The 24486-nt window shown below is 36.3% G+C and overlaps 1 protein-coding gene across 5 annotated transcripts in view; it reads right to left on the bottom strand.

Moving 5' to 3' along the window:
• Positions 1 to 24486, bottom strand: part of HBS1L (HBS1 like translational GTPase) — a 61030-nt gene that overhangs the window by 16702 nt on the left and 19842 nt on the right. For 4 of the 5 annotated variants that reach the window (XM_037391341.1, XM_037391339.1, XM_037391340.1 and 1 more), the window contains 3 exons: positions 10273 to 10381; positions 2268 to 2524; positions 1623 to 1788 (listed from right to left, as the gene is read on the bottom strand). In XM_037391341.1, coding sequence (XP_037247238.1) covers positions 1623 to 1788; positions 2268 to 2524; positions 10273 to 10381 — 532 coding nt within the window. Of the gene's footprint in view, positions 1 to 1622; positions 1789 to 2267; positions 2525 to 10272; positions 10382 to 14477; positions 15269 to 24486 lie in introns of those variants that run through there. The other variant, XM_037391343.1, reaches the window with a different exon arrangement.

The raw sequence follows: 24486 nt of genomic DNA on the forward strand, positions 1-24486 counted from the left end.
GCACTTTAAATGGACGAAATTCTTACATTAGCACAGATACTTAAAATAGGCTACTTCCAATGACAAAAAAACCCCAACAAAATAACCCCTCCCAACCCCCAAACATTTACAGATGGCTCCAGAAAGTTTTCCTTTTAAAATACAAAACTCAAAGTAAAAAGAAAACACAATCAATCCAAAATACCAATTCAGAAGATGTTTCCCTTAATAATTAGAAATTATCTTCTGAAGTCATGTACCTAAATGCACAACTGTTGGATACTTAAAAAAAAAATAATAAAAAAATCACAAACCAAGAAATATCACTTTTAAGGCTCATGACAATTATTCCACAATTACTTTCTGTTAACATTTTACTCTTCACGGGCTATAAATACTTGTCTCTATTTCCTGTTTCACATGTTAATTACATCCTATCAAAGGTAGCTTATATTAATAAAATAACATAATATGGTTTTATTACAGATCTGTGAAAGAAATTGATCTTCAAAGTTTGTTTGTTTTACACTGCGCTACATCTACAAGGATAAAGAAAATTCCTTTCCATTAGCTTTTCCTCTTTTACATCCTCAAGACTGTAATGTCACAACAACACTACCACTACAATATCAACAGCCTTAATTGATGTAAGGCTACTTTCAAAGTTTATGTTTGGTCATTTCAGGATTGTTCCCCCCTCCTCGTACCTGCACCCCACCCAAGACAGACACCCCCACTCAGATGTGTATGTGCACTTCGTAAATTAAAGGACTCACACAGGCAAAAGTTTAGCTATATACAGGGACACTGCAAAAGCATATCTGCCTTTGAAAACAGTAAGTTACATGCTTGATAAGGACTGCCTTACTCCATGTTCTTCAAGCATCAGTTTACATTGTGAAGGTTATCTTCCTAACCAGAAGAGCTTATATGCTATGAAACCATGGGTGACAAATGATTGTAAAAAAATAAACACAAAAGAAAACGCCTTTTTTTTTGTGAACACAGAATACCATGTCCTTAGCTTCCCATATAGTGTTCTCAAAGCTCTTACTTTTTTTTTTATTAGCTTCACTACTTCCCCTTTATGTACTACTTAAATATGATAAAGTTTAATTTAAAATTTCATATTTCAATAATAAAAGACAGGTTATAAAAATATGAATTATTTATTAATTTAATTTATAGATTTTATATTTAATGTAATCTAAGTGATAAACTGACATTTCAGTGTTTAGTTTATAATTCTGCCAGCCTTTCACAGAAAAATTTAAACCTAGATCTTTCCCATATAATTATATCAAACAGAGAAATGTGGCAGCAATAAATTGGTAAGGCAGCTTTAAATGAACTAACTCAGCTATGAGAAGCATTCTGCATTGTAGCCGTACACTGCATTCCACAGCACAGAAATAAGTCATGAAATGCTCAGCTTCTTGTTCACACTTCTTATAACAAAACAAGAATATTATTTTTTCTTTTGATAACATGTACTCATATTAGCAAATATTTTTCTTTGTAAGTATTAAGTATCTTTAAATTTAGATTATTTCTACCAAAGCATTATTAGTAGACCGATACTTTCTAACAAATGCTGTTCTTTCAGGGAAAACAAGGTAATTCCCATTAAAAGATATTTCTACCTTTCTCTTTCTTCACCAGTTTCATCCAAGACCCATGCATAGGCAAATGAAGCTTTGCCAGCCTTCTTAGATTCCTGTTCGTATTTATGCATAGTTCTTTTGTTCACATTTCCCAAAAGGTAGAGCAGATGACCCATTAAAGTACTTTTACCTGCATCAACATGTCCTACAGAGGGAAATAAACACTGTATCAGTTTTATTATTTTAAGGATTTTAAATACAGTACAAGAAGAAAAACACTAAACCATTATGAAAATCATGTGCACTAATAATGCCTATGCAATCCACAGAATTTCACAATCCTGTAAGAGAGTTACAGAGAGGAAATTTATTGAAACAGAGCATGACAGTAATATAGGATGTCCAAATTCATACTAAAAAGAACACACCGCCAAGAATGAAACCAAACCAAAGTACATTTTATTATACTCTCAAAAGGAAGCTAAATCAACCCCTGTGCCCTAGTCAAGGACATCTGAATGTACTCTTTTTCCAATGAATAATGGTCAAGCAGACGCGACTGAAAACGGTATGAAATTTCCCTTCCCTAGAGAGAGGATAGATTTGCTTCGGTATTACTTCCAGATACGATCACCACAGTTTTTAATCTCTATGTCTGTCAAAAATACAATTTAACAGTATTACCTATTACCACCAAATTAAGCAGTTGCTTTCCTCCTTGTCTCTTCTCCAACTCTGCTTTCACATCTATTTGCAGTTTTGTCTTGCTTGACTTTTTTACTGGAGTAGGCACCATATTTTGCTCTTCTGAAACCTGCGCTACTTGGGGTAAAAGAGCAGATTTTGAGACTGCCTGAAGCACCCCAGAAGCTACACTGGCGTCTTCAGTTAACAGTCCTTTCTGAGGTGTGTTAGCATGGCCATTTTCTTCAGCAATCACACTAGGGAAAAAAGAAAACACAAGGAATACAAATGACAAAGAAGCTGTAGAAATATAGGAGAGAAACTAAGTTTTCCTTCCACTACCCTGTAAAGCCCCAGACAAAGAGCATGTGATAAACCCGTTAAGGTGGAGGCGATAAGCAGCTAGATACAAACTGCACAGATACCAGCTCTGAACATCTTGTCTGAAAAGCCCTGTGTACAAAAGCAAGATAAGAAATAATCTTGTAAAATACATGAAACAGATAAACAAAAGCTTCCCACAGCCACTTCTTTTAATGGGGAGGGAAAGGACAGTTGTGCAGAGCAACTAGAGCTGGCTGTCTCTGAACTAAGAGCCTAAGTCAACCCTGAAGCATGGATTCTAAAACAGCTTCCACATACGCTACAAAGTATTACAGCGGAACGTAGCAATGTTCTATAGTGAGAACAGCAATACAGCATAAAGAACTAAGCATACCTGAGCTGCAATTTATGGTGCAATGCTTATACAGAGCCATAACAGATAAGTTATATTTATCAATATAATGTGTTCTATGCATAAAACAAGGCATCTGGGACTAAGGAGATTTGGGTTCCCCAACTCTCCTTCTCTAACACCCTGTTTTCCAACAGATCACCATACTAATCCTAATAATAAATAATCCTATATATATTATTATATTACACTCTCTCACTCTTTTTCTCTCCAATTTGTAAACGAGATATTTTTCTAATTTACACAAGCACTCTGAGAATATACGATTCTTCACCTGTTATGGCAGAAATGACCACTAAAAACGAACGCTAAGCAACATCTTTAAGACAACAAAAGCTTTCTTATTGCCTGACAGAGCTCCACAGCGAGGCATTAATGTAAGCAGCAAGACAGGAACAGAAGCAGTAATTACAGGTGTGACAACACTGTATCACAGCAAACTTCAATATACCAACCACTGACCATTACAGATTATTGAAAATACCTACAAAGTACTGTATTTAAAACAATACAGAAGAGGCTTCTTCCCCTGGAAAAATGGAAATCCTTTCCAATGCAGTACCACCATGCCGCGGGCTGCTTTCTATGGAACAGATTCATGTAGGCTCTCAGACTCAAGTGTCTGCACATCCAGTATGAATTTTTCTCTCCATTTTCTGTTTAAGTACCACAATTGTCTCCTCAGTTTCCTCTTTTCAACTTCTACAAACAAAACTACTTATTCTGTACTTCAGAATCCCATTGTGATACCAACTGCTTTTATTTGACATTGCTTCTCATTTTCTGTCTGCGTAGGAGTATTTGCATTGTATTAGTCCCTTTCCATTACATGTATCTCAGGAAACAATACAGTCCAAGCACGTTAAGTTTCTTGAACAAATCAGTTCAAGGGTTACAGTCTAAAAAAATTAAACCTAGGAAACGTTCAGACTGAACAGAAAATTTGCCCCTCATTACACAGCACTATGTAACATGGGATATTTTATGCATGTCCCTTTTTCCCCTCAGTTTCAGAACCCACCTATGTAATCAGTACTGCAGCCAATTATTGACTTGACACTTTTTTCATGAGGCCCAAAGCCAAGTTTTTCTCTTGATTCTGAGACTCGAAAGCAGAAATATGAGCACTCATTTGGTGGTTGGTTGGGGTTTTTTTTATCCCCCTACAGTTCCATAACCCAAGGCCTGGTTCTTGCATCAAGGCTGGATACACAAACACATTTCTCACCTTTGCTAAGCAAAGAACTTAGTTTATGCCAGCCATGCTGGTTACAGGGGCACAGATGCTACCTGGATAGACAATTCTGTATAAAGCCTGTTCACAAGAACTCGTCCTATCAAAATATTCTAAATCACTTGAGAGAGAAGGGCAAGTCAATATCAAGCTACTGTCTTAGGTCACACAATCATGACATTTTGAACTCTGCACTATGAAACCAGCTGTACAGTAGCACCAAATACAGCCTTAAACAAGTTCCAGTATATAACATCGTGTCTTGACAAGCTGAATACCCTTTACAAGAAGATACAATTGATTGCCCAAGTTCCAAAAATTAGTGGGTCATCATTGCTTTAGATGTAGCTATGAAGAAAGGTGATTACACATGAACTATTCCACAGAAAAATAGTCACTACAGTTATTTGTGCTCTTTTACTGGAAAAGATCAGTGCATTTCCCTAAGACTGAGCAGAAGGCTCTATTTTTAAAATTCCTTAAATAGTACATTAAGATCAAGCTGAAAACTCTGCTTTGGAATGGCAGAATTGTGTTCTCCAATGTCTCTTCAGGGAATTTTACTTCATAAAAACTGACTGGAAACAGTCCAGTTGATAGGAGGCAATTATGCACAAAACTGTGGTGACAAAGCTTTCTATATATAACTTTTAAATAATCTGAATAAACAAAGTACACCAGATCATTTTTGCCTGAATCATGCATTAAGAGATCTTCAAATATTTACAATTAATTTGCATTAGACATCCTTCATAAAGGTTGAGGCTCTCTTCCATCTTCTTCCCTTTCTTCAGGTAAACTTCAGTTCAGTGTCAGCATACTATCTAGCACTTTCACACTTAAGTACTAGGACCAATGCCAATATGCAAAGGTCACACTGTAATACAAATACAGTATTTTACACTGGTATCAAGTTTTCTTCCTTAGAATTCTGATATTTGAAGTTCTAGAAAGAAGTATTTGTATAAGCAGTCATATCAAAGCAGCTTTTGCAGTTGGCAGTAGTTTTCTCTCCTTTTCAACGTCTGCATTTCTTTCCAAACCAAATTTCAAAAAATGAAAAATGTAAAAGATATTTAGATGAAGCTCCAAGTGATGTGACCCAAAAACATAACTCTCATGTTTTTCTGTAGCTTTCAAAAATATATTCAAAGACTGTCACAATCAAGACTATTAAAATCCAAAATGTATTTTGAAAGACAGGTTACCTATAAGATTCTAAATTCTATTTTGTTTAGCTAGGTAATTGATTTTTTTTTTTGTAATCCCAGATGCGCTAATCATCCTGTAGGCCAAACCCTATGTCAGTAAGGATTCCCAGAACTAGGATGGATGTCAAGCGGTAGAATTCAAACTAATTACAGTACCTGAAAGAATCACAGTTATTGCCAGATAAAATAACTACTCTCTCAATTCTAAGTAGCTTTTACTGTGACTACTACTGCTTAAAGCTGACATTTTTTATTTTAGGTGGTGCAAAAAAAAAAAAAAAAGCGCTAGATACAAGTGAAATAATGAGTGAAACGTGACTCCAGGCACCATAGCATTAGGCCTTGCTAATTTTTCAGTGGTGCCGTACTTGAACAGTCAGTACACCGCTCCATTTAGGGTTTTGCAAGTTTCAGGTACTACCCTATTTTGGAAACTTGAAAACAACTTGTGCCATGATAAACCATGACTTGCCATTTCATAGTATAAACTTCAGAATGGGTAGAGTGAATTCAGCTTTCAGCAGATCAATGTGAGGAAAAGGAAAAGTGAGTTTATTGCTAGGTACCAAAACAGGAAGATGGGCAGATAAAATGTACAATTCCAGTCTCATGGAAGTACATGAAAAGAGATGCAGCAGTAAGACCCTGACAGCCATTCTTCATGGCAACCAGATGAGTAGTTTATTTAAAGCTCGATAACAGCTCAGAAAAATGCCAAGGAGCTTCATCTCTAACAGTCAATGAAGAAATTAGTGACCTTGGAAACACTTTTCAGTAAGCCTTTTCCACTGAGATTTCTCAAAATTATTGAACTGAAAATTTCTGGCAGATGACAGAGAATATAGGATAGCATACTAGTACCTAGTATACACTGGTGCAGGCAGTTGAGGGTATAAACAAGTCGACTGCATTAGCAAGCATCTTCAGTAGCAAAGCTCCAACTTGGTCTGAGCTATTTGAGCCACCATATCAAGAATTATTCACATTTGGAAGAACAGCACTTCCTAACCAACTGCTTGTGGCTTTGTATGAGGACTTGATGGAACTACCAAGAGCAGCTGCATTTGCCAACATCTGTGCCTGTCTGCCACATCACCGCTAGCCAGTAACATGGAGTTTCTGATTAAACAGCTCTTGACTTCTTTTAAAGGACAGAACCATTACACACCTTGTACGCGCACTGAGGTCATGTACTCAAGAAAGCCTCACAACCAGCAATTCTGGCACAAACGTCAAGAGAGCTTACCACAGCTTTTTGTTAAGACATCAGCAGACACAAAAGCCTGCCAAGGACCAACATTTAGTCAAAATTAAAACTGCCAGGCCAGAAACATCCTACGTTGTCTTGCCAACAAGAACCATAAGAGTAAATGGACTAAAATGTTATGCTTACATCTCCTTTCTGAGGAAAACTAAGAAATACAACATATGTTGTTGTAAGACATGTTAGAAGATACTCAATCTCAACAACTGTTGAGAGGTTCATGCTACCATGCATTCAAAGAACCTGAAAGCTTATCTGCTGAAGATTAACTCTGCATAATTAAGCTCTTAAACATTATTTTCAATCTTCTGGTCTGGATGCTTAGTGAATTATTTTTATACAACCGACTCTTTCGGAGTACTTACAGTCATTACAGGAATGTCTACGTTTATTTCCCCTTTCAAAATTATTAATTATACAATATCGGTCAGGCTGGTTAAAATAATCACTCTTTTTGCTCACAACTTCTGGCTTCCTTCATGACTTACCAGGAAGAAAAAGCCTGGTAAATAATTTTGCTAGAACATCAGAAAAACAGTTTGTCAGAAGTGAGCAAACCATCTTCTGTAGACAATCCCCTTAAGAATACCCCAAAAAAAGGCAATCAATGCTTAAAGCACTTCATGACTTCTAATAACCCATTCATTTTAAGTAAAATTAATTGTTATGTGATATGACATCATCATAAGACAATCATAAAGGCTGAATAGCTAGGCCACTGGCTTGAAAATACGGTTCATGAATTACATTTAAGATCCTATAAGAAGTGACAAAAAAAATAGTTCATACATACTATACAATCACTTTTTAATGGTGTCTGCACCAACACAGTTTTTGGGGATGAGAGTAAGGGACACAGTTACAGGTGTTTTAGAATCTAAACTGCTACGAGTAATTTATAACACTGTATTTTTTTGTCAGTAATATAAACTATGTACTTAGAAATCTGTATAATAGTAAACCCTCTGCAGTACATTTATCAATGCAACAGTAACATAAAAAGGGTCTGAAAAGAGTCAAAATAATGAGTCTTTCTTAGGTGTTAATAAACACAGATTCATTCTGTTCCCTGAAAACTCATCCTTACACTGTCAATCCAGAAGACAACTGCAGAAGAAAAAACTCAACTGTGATACTCATGGAGTTGAGGCAGGGGTTCATGTTTTGCTTTGTTTTTGAAATCTAGAAACAGACACATACAAAGTCATTACAAGTTTGCAAGACAATACCAATGCTTCAGCTAACCAGAACGTATTTAGCACAGGCTTTATGCAGATACTGTGGAAAGAAGCTAGTCAAGCTCCAACTGTTAGGAAAATAATCAGGAGAGCAAGTGCCACTGTCCTACAGCAGAGAAGGAAAAATGTGATGCAAATACGGTCAAGGCCTCCTCCCTCATTCTTCATGTCAAGGTCCTAGTGCCTTAGCAATGTCTCCACAGTGCCTGTAAGGCAAAAGAAGAAAGGAGGCCATGACAGACTCCTTGAAGCAGGGATCTTTAGGCATGCAGATAACTTTACAACTTAAATTGTACTTTCTTCCGTATTTATTGACTGGCAGGGCTTCAAATCTCACATGCTTTTACAAATCGCTCCACTTACCTAATTCTTCCCACTTAAAGCTAAATGCCTAACGTGCATCCAATTTCTAGAGCTGAAGAGGCTTGTTCTTGATTAGCATTTCAGCAGTACAACTAAACAAGTGAAGTATATTTAAAACCACCTCACAATATTGAGGATTTTTCTAAAGCAATTACCTGCAGGTCCTGAAGGCTTAATTTTTTTCTGTCACAAAAAATAGTATATAACAAAAAAAAAAAAAAAAATGGAAGCAAGTATAACACAAACTACTTCAGGATCCCTGAAGAGAAGGCAGAGTGGCTGAGAAGCATGTTAAAGACAACCATCTTTCCGCAGGGACTGAGTCATCACTATCCTGTCCAGGAATTACTCCAGTCTACAGATGAGAAAGCATTATTCTTACCTTCTTCTCTCCTATGGAGCAGGCACACATGCACAACGTGTGGGAGTTGCTAAGTATCAGAGATACAAAATTCTGTATTTGCTTTTATTTATAAACAAACCTTTTATTAGTCATTATTACAGCTAAAATAATCAGTCGCTACTATCCAGGTCTAACTTTTTCACTCACTTAAGATTCCTTTATTTTTATAAATTTACATCCAAATTAATTTAATCCACAAAAGTCCCACAAAAAAAAGAAGTGTAGTAGAAACACCATAGATGAAGATGTTACGACGTTGATAGGAATTTCGTGATTGAGGCCAGTTGTGACAGCCAGTCACCGATTAGTAGGGCAAGGAGAAAAACACCCAAACATTGTTCCCTTTTATATATTGCAAATCTCAAACAGCAAAGAGGATTTTTAAAGTCCCATAAATTTTTCATTTGGAGCTTACTGCATCTAGGTAGCTGAATGAAAGTGATGTCTCTTAGCAATGATATCTAGCCGTACAAAGGGTGTAATGACATCAGCTTCACACCTTGTATTAAATGTGCTTAAGAGACTAAGTAGGTGCAACTGCTTACTTTCCACTCAGTTACCAAACATGCACAAGATACTGTAAAATAATGACCATGCTGCCTTCTTACTCCCAAAAATGCTTTCAGATCAGAACTACAAACACTGGGAGATGAGGCGGGGATGTTGGAACTGCTTATGCTTGCAAATTTTTTCCTGAGGATGAACTATGGAATTTCTTACCACAGATTAGGCGGCTATTATAAGTTGGGTTCAAAAATAGAATAAGTGCATCCAAGTAAGAAAAACACATTAACCATTTTTAACAGAAACAGCCTAATCAAGAAAAAAATATGGTGGCGAGCCACAGAACACTACATGTAATGACATTCCACTGACTGTATGCCCTATGCACATGCCCTGTCCTTATGTATTTCTTGAAGTATTCACTGCTGGCTACTGTTGTAGGTAGACTCTGATCCAGATGTCTGTTTTCACACTCTCACAAGACATACCCCCAACTGTTCTGAGTTAGGATAAAATTAGAAATACAGCTCAACCACTCTAATTTAGCTAAAGCATAAGGAGGACCAATTTCTTCTCCACAACAGTTATACCCTGGACACCTGTTAAAGTTAATAAAAGCTGCAGAGGAAGGCAAAGTTTAGCCATAAGTGATTGCTTTCCCCAGAAATTATTCTTAAAGGTATTACTTCCTTTGAAGAACAAGCAATTACAGTTAAGATTTATTGATTTCATAATTCCACTTAGAGAACTAAATTTAAAATAAACGAACCCCAAGAAAGTTCAGTATTCTATGAAGCGGATGTTTAAATAATCTGACTAGCCGATATCTCTCTGCACTATTCATAGTGAAAGGATTTGTTAAACTCAAAACGTGAGGTACAATCTTCTGAAAGTAATTCTGAGTCAAACAAGAAGCTGAGATGGTTAGTTCTGGAGAGTGACACTAAAACTGCTGTAAAGAATAGAAAAAAAAGAAGAAGAAACTTGCTACAGGTGCATCAGTCTGAAAGAAGAGCTGCTGATGTACCTTGATACAAGAGGGCTTGGCTTACCATGGAACTTCAAATCCCATAGACTGTTTCTTTCCAGACACTGTCATTTTGGTAATTTTTGGCACAATTTCAGATTCCATTCTGGCTGACTGGGAATCTCTTGCTTTTCCTAGTAATAGACAAAAAGTAAGTTTGAACTTAAGGTTGTAACTAACAGGTGTTAAATACAAAGTTTAACAAGTACATTACTTCTCTTCAACCTAAAGATACCAGTCTGTGATAATGAATTCCCACACTTCCATGTCTTACTTGCATATGTTACATTTTTATTCAAAATAATCTACAGTTATATTCATTCACATGACACCTACGCCATTCAAGAACTTTACTTGCAGCAGTTCTGCAAGATGCCAGAAGCATTTCATGCAATATGAGGATGAAATGCTTTGCAGCTGCTCACTATCTGATCAGATTAATTCTTATTTATAGAGTTCTTCTTTTGCCTTAACACAGTTGATCCTCAAGGCTATAGTAAGATAAAAAAACCCATGTCTGCCTCAGGTACTGCCAGCAGCAGCACAAGCTATGTGTGGGCTACCAGGCCTTCCCTGAAACCTGGAAACAGAGTTGTCTTGCACTGAATTACACCGAAGAAGCCAAGCAATACCCAAAAGCTAGCTAATTTAAAGGATGTTCAGAAATAATTACCAGAGTTGAGTAACTTAGAGGTATCAATTTGTACCGTAAGTTAAATGAAAACATGAGCACAGTAAAGTTCATTCTTATTTTTGTGAAACTACAGTTTCACAACTAATAACACTACAGCACTATTAGTTTCTTGTCAAGCTTTAAAAAAAGTAATAAAATATTTACACTGGGGAAGGGGTGTTTAAATGAAAGTAGTAAACTAGCTCTTTCCTTTCCGCAATTCCCTCTCTAATATGAAGGGAGAAGGCATCCTAACAACAAAAAAGACTTCCAGCTTTACAGCATTAGTGATGGTGGCTATACCTTGCATTCTGAAGGACGTTATACACACAAGAAAGCAAACCAGTAACCTGAATTCAGAATTTAACTAAAAGTTTTAAACAATCTTCATCTATGTATCTGAAAACTAGAAAAATGCTGATATTCTTCCAGTAATAGACCAATTCAGATAGCCAGAGTCAAATGAATACTTATTTTGAATAACAAGTTAATCTTTTAAGTATTTTAGATTACTGCTGCAAGATGAATTATTGGAGTCATTTGGTCCTACTCATTTAGGTTAACTCTATTGTGTACTGAAGTATGATGGTTACACCTTTAAAACCACAGAATAATATTGCTTTGTAGGTTACATATAAAGATGTGGTCAAGGCTGCTGAAGATGTCAGGCAAGAAAATAGACTACTACAGGCATGTCTATAATAGCATACCAAAAAAGTTGTTGTGCAACTTTTTCTAAACAATCACGCTATAGACAGAGACATTCTTATTTAACTGATGACTTGGTCTTCATCTCCCTCATTTGTCTTATCTGCTGTAACTGATTTCATTTATATGCCACCTAGAGATCTCTGGAAGAAGTAGTCTCTGCGTATTACTAGTACCTGCATATCAACTACACTGTAAATAAGGAAAAACAATAAGAGAAATAAAGGCAACAGCACAAATCATGGTTTACAATATTCACAAATTATTTAACTGACAAACAAATAGTGAAGACTCAGAATATAAAATTCTCAGACAGGGACTACTACTTAAGCACAAAGATTCTGGTTCATCTTCCAGCTCCTACACAAATCACGTACAGCATTTTTGTAATAAGTAGTTAATCACTTGAGTTACAGTAAAAATTACTTTTCTTGCCAACTTGGTATGGTTTTTTCCACTTCAATTTTGAGAAGTTTCAAGCAGCCATGCCCTTCAACTGCCAGTTAAACATGAATGCTTTATTATCATTTCAAAGATGAATTACAGTTAATTCTCAGAAAGTACCATTTTTGAAATCTGGCTGCTAGGAACTAATAATTACAAAAAAACACAGTGATACTGAATGAAATTAGTTCAAAGAAGCCAAGATAACAATTCACATCATGTAACTTGAAAATAACTTGCAATCTATTAGCAATATTTGCTACATATGATCCAAAAATCAGGTCAAAGGTTTTACAAAAAACATCTTCTATAATCAATTTAGAAATTAAGCTTCACTCTGTACAAGTACTGTTGGGGTGTTTGACACTGATCTGTAGTTAAATGTACAAGGAGACAAAATACATTCAATGAACCAAGTTTTTGACACAAACCACAAAAATTTAACACTGGAGATCAGGAAACACTAGAAGTTGAAAGAAGATATAAAAATAAAATTAAAAAGCACAAGAGAATGTAAAGTAATTGTCCATCAATAGCACTAATAGTTGGGGAAGGGGGAGGTGTAATTAGTTAGTTTTATAAAACACTACTACTTCAGCATAAGTGGAGCAAGGAAGCAGGCTAGGATCATATAAAGGCAAACCAAACCATAGAAGGTAATCCTGGAATAGTGGTATACAAATACATGCAAAGACAACACAAGAATTATTAGTAACACTACTGACTGAAGAGTCAAATATAATTTTCTGACTTCAGTATTTTTATAACCAAGTACACTAAAAATCAAGCAGCACATTTACATTTGAGATAAGGACCGAGTCTATCTTTTATGCACTGCAGGCACCACGAAGATTAATAATTATAGGCCTCATTACAAAGGGCACAAGGCTAGGAAAGCAGTATACTTTACTATCTAATCTATAGGGCACCAGAGAAAACCGCCTGATAAATTACCTGCTTTAGCAGGCAAAGCAAAAACTATTCAGCACTTAACAGAACAGATCATATGCAAATCCTTAAATTGCACCTTGGAACTAAAAGGAAGTCAATGCCCAATGGTGATACAATTCTTAGAACACTTCTTAATCAACAATCAGAGTATCCTATGGCAGCTGAAGTGCACTACAAGCCTGGAAGAAGTGTAGGAGCAGTAATTCCAATTTGATTAGGACAAGAGCACTGGTAAGGTATATTAACCTCTAAAGGGAAAGGATATAAAGGATATATAAGCACGAAGCCTTTCTTGTCAAAAAAGGTTCTTCACACTTACTGTCATTTGAACATTCTTAAACACACACCTAAGTAAATCAATGACAATACATTTCCTAAATCAAGAGTACACATAAAATAAAAACACAGATACATCTTTCATAAACTCCTAAAGAAGCCCAAACACCTCTTTGCTACTTTTCATCACTCTAGCATTGCAAGAAGTGAAAGAGTGGATCATATGCATCTAAACGAACTGACTGGCCAATGGCGTCAAATTGCAGAGCAAGAGATTTTATTGAACGGGACGCTCCATAAAAATTCTGGCAATTCACTAACTTAACATTAGGAAAATTAAAGAAATTTACCTTCCATGAAAACAGAAAGTATACCTTCATACCTTTAAAAAAATGTAAAGGCTTGTCAGCACCATAGTTCTCACAATTCAGAAAGTTTAACACACAAACTTCTAGCCTATTTTAAGCAAAGCGGTTTTCAGACAGGTATTTGGTATTTAGACTGTACTGACAAGAGTACTTAGACTAAAGCATACTGTAGCTACAAGTCAAATACTATTACAAAACAAAACATGCACGGATGCAATTTGTCTCAGTATTAAGTTAGGATAAGCCTAATACCCAAGGGTACAGACAGACCTGCACTGCCGTTACTCCAGTACAACTATGGTAGCGTGCAACAACTTGACAGCCAAAGCTCTCTTCCCTTTACTATCCTTCTGTCTGCTTTTACCTTTCCTGTAACTGCCAGTTGGCCTTCTGACTTAAAATCCTTTTGATTTAGTCAAAAATTAATACTAATGACACATGCTATAATGTCAAAATTATTAGGAGTATAACCCCAAAATCTGATGACACAATAATGTATTTGCATACTGACAAACAGGACACAGACACACACATATATATGCAGGAAGCAAGTAAAACATTGGGACAGTCTTTAAAAATTAGAACAGTCTTTCTGGGTGTTCAAGCTGGAATAGCAAAAGTGTATGGATATAGTCAACCATTTTCCTTTACTGTAAAGCAAGTCCCTAGATTTTGGATCTCCTTGTAAAAATGGTTGTTAAGGAGTACCCGTAAAAGATTTAAACAAACAAAAGATTATTTGGGCTTCTTTACCATACATAACAGGCTTGAGAATTTCTTTTTTCAGTTTTTGTTCATTTATATACTTACATTGAAAGTAACGGGAAGATAAAAATTGGTCTTTAATTCTGTTGAAGATTGGGAAGTTAAGTGTAGTACTTGGAAGAGCTGATCGTCAGTCTACTCTGTTTTGAGGTGTAGTAGTTTAGAGGTGCATAAAACCAAGAGGAACCTGTTAAACCATCATCTCAAGAAAGACACCAAGTGAAAGTTTATACCAAGTGAAACAGGGATACTGGCAGATTTGGAGAAATGCATACTAACACTGGGTTTTTAAACCCACACTGGCTCCATTCAGATGGCCATACCTTTTCAACAAAAGAAACAAAATGCCATTTTTGATTCCCATACACAGAGGCTTCTCCTCCCAATTTGTCTTCCCCTCATCAAATTTTATTATGGCACTGAAACTTTAAGCTGAAGGATACCATTGCACAGAAAAGCCTGCTTCCGGTAAGATGAACCAAAATTTTTAATATACCTGAATCTAGCTTGAAAAAAACAAGAAAGGAAGAATACCAACGTTAGACATGTCCTCAGTCTGTGCTTTTTCAGATGGCAACACCATTTAAATAAATCGTTGTCTACATACAAAACAACTACTAGCAGTGCATCAGTACCGGCAAAGGAATGCACCTTGAAGGTGCTAATTAACTGTGGCCAGATTGCAGTTTCTTTTTCTTTAAAGTTTTAAGTCTTTTACATGCTTTTGTAATTCTTACCTGGTTTATACTGATTCATCTGTTTTCAAAAGTGGTATGAGCACTTGAAGAAGGCTGCATACTATTTCGATTTTGAATAGGGGCTGGGAAGCCTAGATGCTATTGACACCAGAACTAATTTACTTAAGCAAGTTCTCCTAGGACTGTCTAAACCTGCATTGTCATTGAAAAATATACACATAACACCATGCCTTCATATCTAGAAGACACAGTTTGCATCCCTTACTCTGCTACAGACTTTCTATATAACCACAACCAAGCCACTTGCAACTTTGTCTACCATCATACAGCAACAGCCACCAACTGCATAAAAGAAAAAAGACAGCACACTGGTTTTGTGCACCATGTCAGTAGTTTGTTCCAAGTATGCCTCATGACTCACTGATTAAAAAAAATAATTTTAATACATTACTGGCAGTTAAACTATTGACCGTATCAGTAGCAGCAGAGACAGAACTGCGTCTTGTCTGTCCTTGAAAAGCAGACTTAATAACTGAGGTCTCTATCAAGATAATAGTTCCCTTCCTATATGCTGTGCTATGATTTAAAACTGATTTTAAGGCCCTACAATTGTGAAAAATATTCCAAATACAGACTACACGAGACAAGCAGATGTGGAGATGCCAGCCTCATGACACAATTTCATGCTCAGAAGCATGCATCATCTGTTTGCCCATACATATGTGGGTTTATATTAACATCTAATACATCCACCCATCACTGTAATGAGCTACTTCAAAATTGTGACTGTAACCTATCCCAGCTGACAGATTTCAAACTGTTTATATGCTTCTATGCCACAAACCTCACCAGCTTCTAGCCTTTAATCTGCCTTAGAAACAGTAGCATTGCATTTTTCTCCCTTCAAATTTCACAGTACACAGGAAAAACAGTAACATAAGGAAATACAAAAATTCATTTAATAAAGACATACACTATTTATTTTTTTATAATTCAAGTGAATTATTTGACACTCAAATTCTACAAAATGCCATAGGACATGACAGCGATTTGCAGTACAGTTTGTCACAGAGCACGCTGGATCTTCAGTGACAATGGTACTGAGTATTAGCATTATCAACACATCACAGTGCTGGGAATATCAGAAGTTCAGGACTCAGTCATTTCCCATCAGTACATACCATGACTACTGAACTTAGAACACCTCAGATTTCCTAAATTAACACAGTTCACTAACCTTTAAAACACTATGCCTGCATACAATGTGATGTGCACTCATCCCTACAGCTCATCATTTAAATTTGGCTGGATGTAACAGATCAGTGACAGTCTGTAGCATATGTGAGAAGGAAGTTCAACATGCAGAAATTGTCTTATGGATATATAAAAAGCAATACTGGACAAATGGGAAAAAATAAATTACTTGGAAAAGTCTTCCTACTCTTCTATGATCCTAGCCCTCCAAAGAGCACCTCTGATAGCAAAAACCAACCACTTAGCTCTAATAAAAATGTCACATGAAAAAATTTCAAAATAAAAGGTTTATTTAGTATTTAAATTATACCAGTTCAAAACACCCATTTTTAGGAAAACACATGACATACTATCATGAACTGCCAATATACAAATGGATGCTACCGAACATCTATAGCACTTATAAAAGTAATGCAACAGTCCAAAGTAACAGAGAAGGCAACTTGCTAAGTCACTCCCTAGTGCTGAGATACAGCCATTCTAAAGATATTACTGAAAACAATTCTCCAAACAAGAGCACTGAACTTTTTCTTTTTAAAAGAAGGTTATTTCCTAATAGAAACCAGTCAGGGGTTTTCCAGGTAACTTCGTCTTGTTGTTATAGCTATTCTATTCTCTGCAAAGTTTCGGATGGTGAATATGACTTGGTTTTTTTTTTTCTTTCATGAACTTGGGAGTATGCATTTTCATTGAAAAATGCTGAAAATAAAAATGTCTACTTGCACCTGATTACAAGAATGTTTTGGTTTTAAGGTTTTTGATACAGCAGGCTATTGAGTGATATGCTTGAATATCACCAACATGAGCCAGCTCTCTGTGGCCCATAATACTCAAACAGCACAACTTGCTACCCCAAGGCTGATGTTCCAGAAACAGTTTGCTTCACCACATGCAGCTGCAACAACTGGATGCGCAGTAGGCACAGTGAGACGCACTGGCAGCCTCGCCTGTTAGATTTAGCTTGCACTTCTCATTGCTCAGACTTTACTTTCAATGCTTGCAACTTTCAGCAAGTTGAACTCTTCAGTCAAAAAATTAATTCGCTCAAGTGAGGTATCTGTCTGGGGATGACTTTTTTTCCCCCCCATTCCAGACAGGGAGAATAGGGAAACCGGAAGAGAAAATATCAGACAGAACAGTTTATTTTCAAAAATGGCACCTGAAGAAAAGACTCTCTGCATAAATTAAATACTTCAAGTGATCTTTCCACCTTCTGAAAATCCACTCAATTTGGCCTTAGAAAACAGTTTGCATATGCTCTTACAGCTTAAGTTTTAGCAATTAAATCCCCCAAATACTTCATCAACATTCAATATGTAGCTGTTGTGGCCATTTTTGAGCAGGCTAGACTCTGTTGGGTCACCTGAGAGCAAATCCTACCTCTCCCTGTGGTCTCCATAGTTTACTACCACATCAGGAAACTGGAGGCATCAACCTGGCTCAGAGAATCACAAAAATGAAACAGAACTGGGGGGCGAGTGGGATAAAATCCAACAGTATAGTAAAGCACTGACAAGCAACAAGACGACCTGATTATCAAGGACAGGCACAGACTACAAGAATGAAAAAGAATAAAGCAGAGTTGAAATGAGAGCTACAGTGACCACAAAAAAATTGACAGTATTCATTAACTAACTTGGGGAAAAGCTGCATGTAAGGAGATGGAGAAAGTGCGACGCCACACACTCAGTGGCAAGTTACGTGCAGAGCTAAACATGAAACAAAGGAAGCAGAAGAGGATCAGAACTGAAAATGATCGCAAACTATCGGTGGAAAAAAGTAAACATAGAAAACAATCATGGCCAATGACTGGAAAATAGGTAGGAAACTGGAAATGGCTAGACAAAGGGTTTGGAATGATAAAGTGGAAAAAATGGAACAGTAATGAAAAACTTGGAATGACATGAGGAAATTTTGTGTTTAGGGCACAAGTAGGAATTAAACAACAAAATCTGAACCTAACTAAATAAATGGAAGGATTTAATTTCAGGACAGAGACACTGACACTAATCAGGTTGAAGTGGATGGCATGCAATGTTTTATAACAAAGCAGTAACACATTTTCTCTCCTGCCTGGAACTTCGCCAAAATTTCTGGAGTCTCACCACTTCTAGTCATCAACACTTCCTCCCTGACAGAAGCCAAATGATACAGAATATTGCAGTCAGCTACTGCTGTGTTCCCTTGCTCTTCCTCCCCGAAACAAACATCTTCCCATACAACTTTTCCGGCCATCAAGACTTAATCAAATTACATACATTCAAACACTCAAACAACATTACCTATTAAAGCTATTTTTTCTCTGTGACTCTATTGCAATCATTCCATTGAATGGTGTTCATTTACAGTATCTGATGTCCCACAAAAATCTAATGTCTCTCAGAATGGTATATCTTTTAATATAAAACATTTTACAGACCTCTGTTACAACAGCGAGCATTCAAGCGTTTCAGCAAATTGAATTTGTATGTCTCAAGATCTAGATGCTTAATACAACGTTCCAATCAGTAGCTATCTCTAAGAAGTTATGTTTAAGCAACACACGTCAACAAAGGAATACATAGTTCAGCTCTGTATGTAGACCATTGTCATGGTCTTTCCAGAAACATGGATAATTGGTCTGCTTTACATTCACAGTTAATACATTAAGGGAAAGTCACTGTCACTGGAGTAAAACTCTCAAGATTTCCAGTTTCACTAGGCCAACACCTCCGATGTAAAGGAATGGAGATCTGCTGTACAGAAAGGCAGACTTGGGGCTGGGTGTGTATGTGTCTGTTTTCTAGAGATTACCCTAACATCAGCTGCCTCCTTTTGATGTTTCTGATACGTAAACATCTAAGGTCCAATAGGAATTCACAACAATCAAAACAGTGACTTTCTCATCCGTCAAGTCTTTGAAAAGAATGTCCCTGCGGTATTTCTCATACCTACTGCTTATAGTTAAATGGACTAAAATCCAGTCCTTCACATAATCATATCTCAGTACAACTCATCCTGTAACTACTGAAACCTTATTTGTGGGAGGTGTATTGTTTTGCACTCTAGCAATGCCAACAAATGCCCCTTTTCTCAATCCGTAACTGAAGCTACAATCTGCTGTAAAAATAATTTATTAGACATTCGCAGTTGTTCTGTAACAGCACCTTTATTCTCCCACACATACACAACTGTAAGTCGTTGGTGGTGTTTTCTAATTCAACGAATTTTTCTTAAATGACTGTGAATTGTCTTTCACTGGGATTTAGAAAAAGCTCAGTCTGGTATTTCTGAAGTGCAATTTCTTACCATAAATGGTCATGTAAAAAGCAGCGTCAGCACTATTGGCAGAATAACCCTAAAAAGATACCCCCTTTAGCCAGTCACTTAGTTGAACAGAATACACAGAGTCCATGCAAATTACCTGAATTTCTGTTAAAACCCTGGCCCAAAATGAGTATGTAAAACTGAAAGTACAATACGTACATTCTATTACAATCATATTTAATTTCCAAAAATAACACAGCAACTTCAAGTTTAATTCTTAACTAATATTATAATGCCAGAGGATGGTGCTATTTGCCTGCACATCATCCAGGTAATTCCGAAACATCATCATGCCTTTTACACACTGACGTTACCTACACAAGTACATCCCCGTTGACTGTGCTGCAGGAGTGGCAAGGCATTTTACAGAAGAAACCTTTCCTGATCCACAACTTCTATTTAGGCACCAAGATGACTTCAGTATGAAACAGATATTTAAATAGAAGAACAGTGAACAAGAAAAGCATACCAGCAAAACTGATGGTATACAAAAAGTAAAATCATCTCATATCTGTTCAACTTTTCCACAATTGTTCTGCAAATTTCTCTAAAAACTTGATGAGATGGCCTTTTAAAGTTGAAAAACAAAAAGAAATAGTATTTACTAGTCCTGCCCCACTAAGTAGGTTGAAGCTGCATGTATCTTCATAATTTCTAAGTTCCAGAAAGTTGTATCTTGCAAACTTTTAGTGTAGTGAGAACTTCAAGGTAAGATTAGCTGAAACCTTATTAAATTTTGTTTAGGTTTTCTGGATTCTCAACTCTCTCATTCTGCTGGTGACATTACAACCACACTAGACCTTGACTGGGCCAGATAGCTGGCATATCTGTAGGAGAATCAATCAATTTTTCTCTTACAAGTCAGTCAAATTTGCAAATTTTAACTTGTCTATTCATTCACCTGTTTCTCTGAAAAATTAGCCCTATATAAGAAAAATATATTTACTTGATGTCTTTCCACCATTTCAGGGACGGCAGTGCCGCCTGCAATGTCACAGCATAGGACACATTTCAGACTGAAATATTTGTGGCTTCAGAAGACCAAAACAAGAACCTAATCACATATCAAGAATTTACCAGCTATTGAAAAAAACCACGTTTAGGGACTTATGTACGACATGATTTCAAAGAATCAAAAATTTTCAACAGATTGAGTATGGTTAGAGTAACAAAAAAAAATAATAATAAAGGTCCGGCAGTACAGCAATTATTGAAAACATTATGTATACATACACACCCTTACTGTAAATTGAAACACAAATGCATTTAATAACAAAAACCAGGAACTGGTCAAGAGTACAAGGGAGACAGAATCACTCACTGACACTGACAGGCATTTCTGCCTGCAAGATTACAGTAATTAAACAGCAAATCCAGGGAGATGTCTCTTTTTATTTTTTTTTTTCCTTAGAAAGACAAAAGATAGACATACTCTACTTCCTATTTTACAAAAAGTCAGCCAAAGACTCCAGTTTTGAAAGCTTTACCTATCATGAAGACAAAAGGAAATGACAGTATGCATTATAATTTAATTAAAGGTGAAGACAGTAGGAATGGTGGTACAAGATTGCCAACAGAAACGGGACTCCAAGCAATGCCTTTTACTCTGGATGAAAAAAAGCTTCCAAAGGAATAAGAATAAGCAGTGAAATAGGAACTGGCATGTTACATGTAATAGGTGCTCTCACTTTTTAAGGCAGTCTAGCAGAGCAGTATCTGCCTGTGGGCCCCCAAGACAATAGGAATTTTTTGCAGGACAAGTATTTGTAGCTGTGCACATGGATGCCTTAAGTTACTAACTATTGTAAATAAAATTTTTGAAGGAAAAAAAATCACAAGAACTATTAACACAGCTGATAGCTGACAAGCTCTAAATAAAGAGCTTCCAGACCTAGCATCTGATATGCCCCTGATTACAAAAAAGCTGTATTAGAGGACTGAAGTACGATAATTTACAGGGTTTTACAAAACTGCATAGCTCAAAGGTACTGTTTACTTGAAAATCCTCCCTTTTTTGCTATTCCAATGTCTCTTAATATCCAAAAATTAAGCAGCTACTGGAAATGTATAGCCCTGTAAAAATTTAAAGGATACATTAGCCGAGTCTATTTCAAAAAGCTGTGAAATCTTAAACAGTTTAATACACATATTTAAAAGCCACCTGAACAATTACTTTGAAGAGAAAAAAATGTTCAATGTTCGGATTTTTGCCATTTTTAATGTATCAGAAAAAATAAATGTTAAGAAAGGACAACCTGGAAACAAAAGGCATTAAAAATGCACTGTTCTCCTTTGCACATGTAAATTCGGTAAAGTTAAACATTTCACACAATCTGTTCAAAGAAAATTTGCTGAGTGAACTTACACCTTTTATATTATTTTACATTTAGTCCTAGTAAAACAAGTACTGAAGCAAAACACATACACTTATCAAACCAAGCAAAATAATTAACAAGGTGCTGTTTTTCCTTTGGGTTTTTTTCCCCCCTCCAAATCGAGACTAATATTGACCAAGTACCCACTCTTCCCCTCCTTAACTGTTCCAAGATTTCAGAATAAGGGGGCAGAGCTTTATGCCATTAGTTCAATCTTCCATTATTCCTCAACTACAAAATATCAAGTAGCTTTAAAAAAATCCAAAAACTTAGCTGTGAGATTACAGTTCTTCAGTATAAATTTCAGAAACACTACTTCAGAGTTTTAACACTTTTTCTTATATTCTATTCAACCTAATTAAAAAGAAATGAGATTTACAAATTATTTCTAAGTAGATGGGGCAGTAAGTATTCTGTAGACATTAAACATCAATTTAAAAAAGATAACATCAGGAGAAAACACTTGGGATTTTTTCCTTCTAGCTGAATTTTGTTTTCAGTATGTTCTTACATCATGAAGCCAAAGGCTGCAGGTACACCACCAAACAAGCCATTTCTACAATATGCTCGCAACCTACCAACTCAATACTAAAGATCACATTTCACAGCGTGCCATTATTTAGCAGTGTGCTCTCTCCATTTTTTTATTAGATACCACCTAAAATCAGAACATCTTCCCATCTTACTCCTCTCCTTAATGCTATTTTCCACTCATGGTGGAACATCAGAAGAGAAACAAAAGGAAGTTAGGCTTAAAAGCCTGATCAGGTTTGCGTATCTACCAGTTTTTGGTACTCTATCCACAACAGAGGATATGAAGACGTGTTATTCAAAGTGACTGCTCCCTACTGGAAAAGACCTTGCCTGGTCATAATTATTCTAGAAAACCAACATTTTTATTTTGCCTTCCTACTAGGGTTCAAAGCTCATCTTTTCTGATATAGCTAGACATCACCAGTAGCAGCCCTTGCTGGTACACTTTCCAGATATTCCTGTGCTGCAAAGGACTTTTTGCTGTATGTACCTTCTAAACTTGAGCAACTGCCATTTGGAGGCAAAGAGTGCAATCACAGTTTTGTCCTCAGTGCTACACAGATGAACGTTCAATAGATGCCACATAAACCTACTCAACAGCAGCTGTTTATAACAAAAGACAAATAATAACTAAATACATCTATATGAGAGGATGAGCACATTCTCAAAGCATGGCTTGAGATGCAAGCTGTTAGATAAAGCAGTTTGAAACTACTAAGGCATACTTTACTGCCACATAATTTTCTTCTCGTTTGTTTCTGTCAGATTTTCTGTTTGTCTTCTCTGTAGTATCAACAGGTTTCAACATCTACTTTTGCTGCTTCCTTTAATTCTAGTTGAAGGCACCCTGCTCATTTCCTAAATAAACAGAATTAGTTTGCCACACTGCTATCTTGCCTTGTTCCTACTCATTGAGGAAGGGCAAAAATGCAGAGGAAGCAATGGCTATTAAAAAAATACAAGTAACAGAGAAAGAAAAACTTTAGCATTCTTTGTGATTTAAATGTGTTTGTGGTAACACATTTACAGACAAAGAATCTTTGAAACCTAAGTGTGAAACTGCTGAAGATTTCTGAATCTAACTTGCAAAACAAACTCAAGCTATAACAATGCAGCAGGCTCATGAAGCGTACTTGATTTATCTGCAGTTAGGAAATTTTGTAGTATTAAAAACAATGTATTAGCGGCGGGGGAGCAAACAAGTTCTAACATCTATTACTACAATTTGAGAGACAAATCTTAAGCTATCTGAAAAGCCGCAAAGGAAATTTTCCTGGACCACCACTGTATACCATGCTGTTTGTACACTTAGCCTACTACAGATCATACACCAGAAAGACATCATTCCATAAGAAACACATTACGGATGCTACCAGTAACAGTGGACATTATTAGGGATTTGGTGAATCTAACATTAATTAGACAATTAAGCTGACAGTAGGGCTTTCAGTAGTTAACTGATATAAAATCATAGCTCTAATTGTATTTATCAGGGAAACCACTGCAAGGAAAAGTAGCGATACTGGCCAAGATGAAGCAAGCAAAGTAAAAGCAAGCTACCTGACATACATAGCAACATACATTTGAGAAGCAAAATTCATTTAAAAAAACCTGTTCTACATTAAAATTTAGGAAGAGATTATAAAAATTACCCCACAGTTCAGCATAAGAAATGTATTCACTTACATTGTTTTCCCTTAAAAAGGAAACTTTGTAAACTTACAAACTTACAAAGGTTTCCCTTTCTAATTGCAGTATGTTTGACACTATCTGCATTACTTATCTACATTATTTATATATATTATTACTCTGAAAATGTCTTTCTTCCACATTTTCCTATGAACCCCTCTGGTGCCAGCCAAACATATCTGCATTCCAGAGATATCA

Source organism: Falco rusticolus, chromosome 6 (assembly GCF_015220075.1).
Source record: "Falco rusticolus isolate bFalRus1 chromosome 6, bFalRus1.pri, whole genome shotgun sequence".
NCBI lineage: Eukaryota > Metazoa > Chordata > Aves > Falconiformes > Falconidae > Falco > Falco rusticolus.